The sequence below is a fragment of the Triticum dicoccoides genome, chromosome 5A (assembly GCF_002162155.2).
Source record: "Triticum dicoccoides isolate Atlit2015 ecotype Zavitan chromosome 5A, WEW_v2.0, whole genome shotgun sequence".
Taxonomy (NCBI): Eukaryota; Viridiplantae; Streptophyta; class Magnoliopsida; order Poales; family Poaceae; genus Triticum; species Triticum dicoccoides.
The window spans coordinates 700581342-700589054 of NC_041388.1; the positions used below are offsets into that span (position 1 = coordinate 700581342).

Here is a 7713-nt window from a genome sequence, read left to right on the forward strand (position 1 = left end):
ACTATGTTCTTACATTCGTAATTTTACGTAACATAAAATACTTTTTACAGCGAGTACATATTTTTTTACGTTTCCTTTTTTACGTATGAAATAAGACAAAATTTACGAAAAATAAAAATACGGTACATTGATGTCAAAATATAGAGGGGGCGAAGAATAACTATTCCTCATCCAGGGTGACGAATAGCGCGACCCTATATATAGTACTCCCTCCATTCCCAAATATAAGTCTTCTCTAGAGATTTCAACAAATGACGACATACTAAGCAAAATGAGTGAATCTACACTCTAAAATATGTCTACATACATCGGTATGTTGTAGTCCATTTGAAATGTTGGGGAACGTAGTAATTTCAAAAAATTTCCTACGCACACACAGGATCATGGTGATGCATAGCAACGAGAGGGGAGAGTGTGTCCACGTACCCTTGTAGACCGAAATCGGAAGCGTTAGCACAACGCGGTTGATGTAGTCGTACGTCTTCACGATCCGACCGATCCAAGTACCAAACGCACGGCACCTCCGAGTTCTGCACACGTTCAACTCGATGACGTCCCGCGAGCTCCGATCCAGCAAAGCTTAACAGGAGAGTTTTGTCAGCACGATGGCGTGATGACGGTGATGATGATGCTACCGACGCAGGGCTTCGCCTAAGCACCGCTATGATATGATCGAGGTGGATTATGGTGGAGGGAGGCACCGCACACGACTGGGAGAGATCAACAGATCAACTTGTGTGTTCTAGGGTGCCCCCTTGCCCCCATATATAAAGGAGCAAGGGGGGAGGCCGGCCGGCCCTCCTAGGGCGCACTAGGAGGAGGAGTCCTCCTCCTAGTAGGAGTAGGACTCCCCTTTCCTACTCCTACTAGGAGGAGGAAAGGAAGGGGGAATGGGAGAAGGAAGGAGAGGGAGAAAAGGAGGAAAGGGGGGCTGGCCCCCTAGTCCAATTCGGTTTGGGCTAGGGGGCCGCGTGCCCCGCCTCTTCTCTTCCACCACTTGGCCCATGAGGCCCAATACTTCTTCCCCGTATTCCCGTAACTCCCCGGTACTCCGAAAAATACCCAAATCACTCGAAACCTTTTTGATGTCCGAATATAGTCGTCCAATATATCGATCTTTATGTCTCTACCATTTCGATACTCCTCGTCATGCCCCCGATCTCATCCGGGACTCCGAACTACCTTAGGTACATCAAATCACATAAACTCATAATACCGATCGTCACCGAACTTTAAGCGTGCAGACCCTACGGGTTCGAGAACTATGTAGACATGATCGAGACACGTCTCTGGTCAATAACCAATAGCGGGACCTGGATGCTCATATTGGCTCCCACATATTCTACGAAGATCTTTATCGGTTAAACCGCATAACAACATACGTTGTTCCCTTTGTTATCGGTATGTTACTTGCCCGAGATTCGATCGTCGGTATCTCAATACCTAGTTCAATCTCGTTACCGGCAAGTCTCTTTACTCGTTCTGTAATACATCATCCCGTAACTAACTCATTAGTTACAATGCTTGCAATGCTTATAGTGATGTGTATTACCGAGTGGGCCCAGAGATACCTCTCCGACAATCGGAGTGACAAATCCTATTCTCGAAATACGCCAACTCAACAAGTACCTTCTGATTGCATACACTAATGAATTCTCTATAGCCTTTGATTGCACCTTTGTTGGAAAGTTGAATTTTGTATAACCTTGACCACACCGTTGTTGAACAGTTGTTTTGTACTCATATTACTTTTTCAACTTCATAGGTTTGTATTTGATGATCAAATTGATTTTGTTAAATCATCGGTCATAGAAGGAACACAGGTAATCGATTAAATACTTTATTTACTCTCCTAATTTAAATGCTTTAAGATACTCTTTTACTGAACTTTCTCATTTTATAGTTTGAAGATGATTCAGACCAAGAGACCATCGATGCAAAAGATATTCTAAAAAGGGAGCTCCAGGTGTGTGAGTAGATTATCAACCTATTTGTTGCAAACACATGTACCTGCTCATGCTCTTCATAATAGTTGAATCACAATTATAGTCCCTAACAGTTACTTTTGCCTTTGAACTGACTTCCTTTTTGAACTAGGATGAGCGGAAAACCCTTCCAATCTACAAATTCAGAGATGAACTGCTCAAGGCTGTTGATGAATATCAGGTTTGTGATGTTAGTGTTCACTGTGGAACACTTATGTGCTAGGATTCAGCAAACACTAGTCATGTTTTGCTCAGTGCCCTTTCACAATTCCCCAAATTTGAACTTATATTTACTAAAAGAAATACCCGCTTCTCTTTATAACTTATGTGCTAGGACATGATCTAATTATGTCCATTTGTTGTTGTGTTGATTTTGTGGGCATTTGGTGCTTGTAGGTTATTGTCATAGTGGGAGAAACCGGCTCTGGTAAAACGACGCAAATACCTCAATATCTTCATGAAGCTGGATATACAGCAAGAGGAAAGGTATGACATGCAGCATTTATCTTTCTACTATTAGTATTGCTATTGCTATTGCTATTGCTATTACTATTACTATTACTGTCTGTTAATGCATATACATGGCTTATAGGAATAGTTGGTTTTTTTGGTCTAATGCGTCATGAAAAAATCTGCAATTTCTTTTTTTGTTACACATTAATGGTTTTGCTCTATGAAGTGTGATTATGTTTGGCCTTAATGATGTAGTTACAATGAATTTATGAGTTCTATCAAAATTCATGGTAATTTTTTAAATTTGCAGGTTGCTTGTACACAACCTCGTCGAGTGGCAGCCATGAGCGTTGCAGCTAGGGTGTCTCAAGAGATGGGTGTTAAATTGGGACACGAGGTTAGTTCTTTTCATAACAATAACTTTATAATAATATCAAATTCTGGAATGTGCTTATGTGATCTTCCATAACATTATATGAAATTGTATGATTATAACCATGTTTAGTGCGACCCTACAGGTTGGTTACTCCATAAGGTTTGAGGATTGTACCTCAGAGAAAACAATGATTAAATACATGACTGATGGAATGCTTTTGAGGGAGTTTCTTGGAGAACCAGATTTGGCTGGCTATAGGTAATTGTTGGCAAATCATTTTCCTTGAATGAGTTGTAGTATACTATTGAACACACTGAGAAATTGGATCTTTTGCCCCCCCCTAGAGGCTGCCGGGTGGGGCCGGGGCCACTTGCCATTGAGACAATGATGGGGCACATTATCAAACCCCATGTAAAGTGGGGCAAAAGATCCAATCCCCCTGAACGCACCGCTTATATCTGTTTATTTTTGGTTCAGTGTTGTCATGGTTGATGAGGCTCATGAGCGCACGCTGTCTACTGATATCTTGTTTGGTTTGGTTAAGGTCAGCTGGCTTGTATCATTTTGGTATGCTCTTCACCAGACTTGTAGACACCCACTCAATTCCTCATATACGTAATACTCTTCCTGCAGGACATTGCTAGGTTTCGTCCAGACCTGAAGTTGCTCATTTCAAGTGCAACCCTTGGCGCAGAAAAATTTAGCGACTACTTTGATTCAACTCCTATTTTCAAGATTCCTGGGAGGCGATACCCTGTTGAAGTACATTATACAAAAGCTCCAGAAGCATATTACATTGATGCTGCCATTGTCACTATTTTACAGATACATGTGACACAACCCCCTAGTGATATCCTAGTGTTCCTTACAGGACAGGAAGAAATTGAAACTGTTGATGAGATCCTGAAACACAAAACAAGGGGTTTAGGCACAAAGATTCCAGAGCTAAATATATGCCCTATTTATGCAAATCTGCCTACTGAACTTCAAGCAAAGATCTTTGAGACAACCCCTGAAGGTTCTCGGAAAGTGGTCCTGGCCACTAATATAGCAGAGACTTCATTAACCATTGATGGTATAAAATATGTTATTGACCCAGGTTTTTGCAAGATCAAGTCATATAACCCTCGTACAGGGATGGAATCCCTGCTTATCAATCCCATCTCAAAGGCATCAGCAAACCAGAGGGCAGGAAGATCTGGACGGACAGGACCAGGAAAATGTTTCCGTCTGTACACAAGTTATAACTACATGCATGATCTTGAGGACAATACTGTTCCAGAGATACAAAGAACCAACCTTGCAAATGTTGTTCTTACACTTAAGAGTCTTGGTATTCATGACTTGGTTAATTTTGATTTTATGGACCCACCTCCTTCAGAGGCCTTGTTGAAGGCCCTGGAACAACTTTTTGCTCTTAGTGCACTCAACAGTCGTGGAGAGTTGACCAAGACTGGAAGACGAATGGCAGAGTTTCCACTAGATCCTATGCTGTCAAAGATGATAGTAGCTTCAGAGAAATATAAGTGTTCTGATGAGGTCATGTCCATTGCGTCAATGCTGTCGATCGGCAATTCTATATTCTACCGTCCGAAGGACAAACAGGTTCATGCAGATAATGCAAGGTTGAACTTCCACACTGGGAACGTTGGGGACCACATAGCCTTACTCAATGTATTATTTTTTGTCCCTGTAATTTATCAGAATTCATAATGTTTATTAGATTTGAACTGTAAAGGGCTAATTTCTTCAAGATCATTTCAGGTCTATAACTCATGGAGAGAAACAGACTTCTCGACTCAATGGTGTTATGAAAATTATATCCAGGTATGTTATTGGTCTATAATTTGTAACATGCATCCTGATGATCCAGCGTAAGATATTATATTCTCTTATTTTAAAGATATATTGCGTTCCTCTAGATTTTGTCAGGTTTTGTAACTTCCTATGTTACTGATTGTGTGCGTAGCACTTGCTCTGGCCAATAGCTTTTTTAGTATCTATTGTAGGGCTGAATGAGAATGCCTGTGCCAATCTAATTTATGGCCTCAAGTATTGACGATGAATCTCATGCGTAGAGGAAATGCAAGAAATTGCATTGGAATTGCAGAGACAATATTACATGTTGTATAGAACATTGATGTGCATGAGCATCATGACGCTTTTAATGGACTGTTGAAGATACTAACATATGCTATTTCATCCAGTCGGTGCTGTAGCTTCTAGCATAGGGGGCACATAGCATAAAGGGTTAATGAACATGACTTTTTAATTAATACTCTATTTTTGTACATGCCCGGTGCATCTTTTTATTTACACTATAGAAATAGAGACCTTAAAATTTCATGTTGGGTTTTGAATCAGGGTCGTTAGAAAATAACCAACCAACCCCGACCATGATTAGCCTACTTATGTACTCCTCTGTTCACTATCATAAGATGTTCTAATTTTTTCTGAATCGGATGTACATAGATGCATTTTAGTGTGTTTGTTAACTCCTTTCAGTCTGTATGTGGTCCATATTGAAATATCCAAAACATCTTATAATAGTGAACAGAGGGACTATTATATATGCAGTTGCTGTAATCTGTGATCACTGTTTCTGCAAAGTTTATGTGATAAAACTGTCGGTGCATAAATCAGGTCCGCAGCATGAAGAGAGCAAGAGACATTCGAGATCAACTGGAGGGACTTATGGAGAGAGTTGAGATTGAGGTCTGTTCAAATGCCAGTGACTTGGATGCTATTAAAAAGGCTATAACATCCGGTACGTATACTGATGATTCAGTTGCTTTATTTGTGCAAGTTGCCTGAGATGGATAAATCTGATAAGTGGGTACTTGTGGTTGCAGGTTTCTTCCACCATTCTGCACGGTTGCAGAAGAATGGTTCATATAGAACTGTCAAGAACCCTCAGACGGTCTTTATCCACCCTAGTTCAGGATTAGCACAGGCATGTTGAGTTGTCGTATTTATTTTTACATCCTGGACATTCCATCATCCATAGTAGTAGTCTTGTCCAAGTTCTTTTTCTGACATTTTTTATATTTGCCTCGTATATGCAGCTACTTCCTCGTTGGGTAATATACCACGAACTAGTTCTCGCGACAAAAGAGTACATGCGCCAGGTTTGCACAGTTTCTCCAGAATTAAGCAAGCTGCAAAAGAAAGAATTGATTGTCGTCTGAAATGCTATGGCCAATGCGTGCATGCAGGTGACGGAACTGAAGCCCGAATGGCTGGTGGAAATTGCTCCGCACTACTACCAACTAAAAGATGTGGACGACGGTAAGCATGGAACTTGATGTTATTTCTTGGTTGAAGCAAAGAGCTGTAGCTTACGAAACGTTTCCCCTTTTATTTGTCCGCACAGCTGGTTCAAAGAAGCTGCCCAAGGGCCAAGGACGAGCTGCATTGTAGACTGCCTGGACTCATGAAGCCAGCGTTTGGACAGATTAGATGTTGCGTAAACAGTTTAGTTTCGAATATCGGATCGGGATCCCTTTTCTACCTTCTCTTAGATTACATTATATCACTCACCAGGTCCTGTCAACATGACCCACCGTTCTTGTACAAGTTTGTGGGTGTGGGTAGAGCTGTAGACAGTTTGGCACAACCCAGCGTTGATGCCGGGACCCTCAGTCCTTCGTCATGCTGGTTATCAAACAAACATACATTGGCTACCACTATACTACAATCCAACTAAGTTTTCAATTAAAATAGTTTAAATTTGAGTTTAACTCGCACATAGAGTCTAGTTGTGCCTTTTTTTTGAACACAAAAGTTTTCATTCATTTAACAACAACGTACATATACAATCTTGCATTGCATGATGCATGAAACTGCAGCTATATCTGCATTTAGGCATGTACCTATGCCTGAATTTAAACACCTGTAGCTAAAAGATGCATTCTGAATCTTCACTGCCAACTTGGCTTGATGATGAGCTCTAAAATTATAACTTTTATTGATATGATATATCCTGGAAGCATCAAGGGCTGTGGAGCTGCTATTTTATCAAGTTGTGGGCTGATGGACCAATGTCTAGGAGCAAGCATGATGTTTTTTGATGGAGTCAATTACTCCACCGGTGTCACAACTTGGCGCGAAAAGTTAGTTTAGTGCTAAAACTTCTGGCATACATTGAACTGGTGCCACAACTTGGCTTTGACGTGCATATACGGTGCAAACCACATTTCTATAAATAGAGTGCTGATTAGGCACGCCAACATGGCATGGGGCCGCTGTCAGTGACCGGACGGCAAAGTGGATGTCTGGCAGTTATTTTGCAAAAGAAAAAATCTTGAATTTTTTTTGTCACAAAAAATACTATGCCACGGCCGCAAGGGTCCACGTGTCAGCTTCCCACAAATAAATGAAAAGCAGCAGCACAAGGCTAACCATCTGACCCTCAGGTTCACCTGAGATAATCTTATGATCGCTTCTTAAATAAATTATATTTAAAATATAAATAATTACATGTATATTGATTTAATATGTAAAATTTGGTATAAAAACAAAAATATGGGTTATAAGACCAAAAAATCATAGTTTATGTATGTTTTACACTATGTTTTTACATTCTTAATTTTACGTAACATAAAATATTTTTTACGATGAGTATATATATTTTCTTACATTCTTTTTTAGTATGAAATAAGATAAAATTTACGAAACGTAAAAATACGGTGCATTGATGTCAAAATAGAGGGAGTGAAGAATAATTATTCCTCACCCAGGATGACGAATAGCGTGACGCGGATCGCGCTATTACCTAGGGTGAAGAATAACACCCTAGCCGGCTAGTGCACCTGCCTGAAACCAGTCCGCGCACTTCCGTCCGTGGAGTAGCCTGACCGATGTAAGAATCTTTACATGCGGTGTAATCTTACAACGTGG

At 40.6% G+C, this 7713-nt stretch overlaps 1 protein-coding gene across 1 annotated transcript; it reads left to right on the top strand.

Annotated features, from left to right (window-relative positions):
- Nucleotides 1-1670: 1670 nt before the first annotated feature.
- LOC119304293 (pre-mRNA-splicing factor ATP-dependent RNA helicase DEAH1-like) lies at nt 1671-6539 on the top strand (the record flags this gene model as incomplete). Its single annotated transcript, XM_037581473.1, has 14 exons — nt 1671-1823; nt 1904-1966; nt 2098-2166; nt 2382-2471; nt 2749-2835; nt 2957-3072; nt 3292-3358; nt 3448-4488; nt 4579-4641; nt 5458-5581; nt 5667-5767; nt 5880-5942; nt 6030-6102; nt 6188-6539. Coding segments are annotated over 14 exons (2157 nt in total), but the record flags the coding sequence as incomplete, so codon positions are not given.
- Between the last annotated feature and the right edge of the window lie 1174 nt (nt 6540-7713).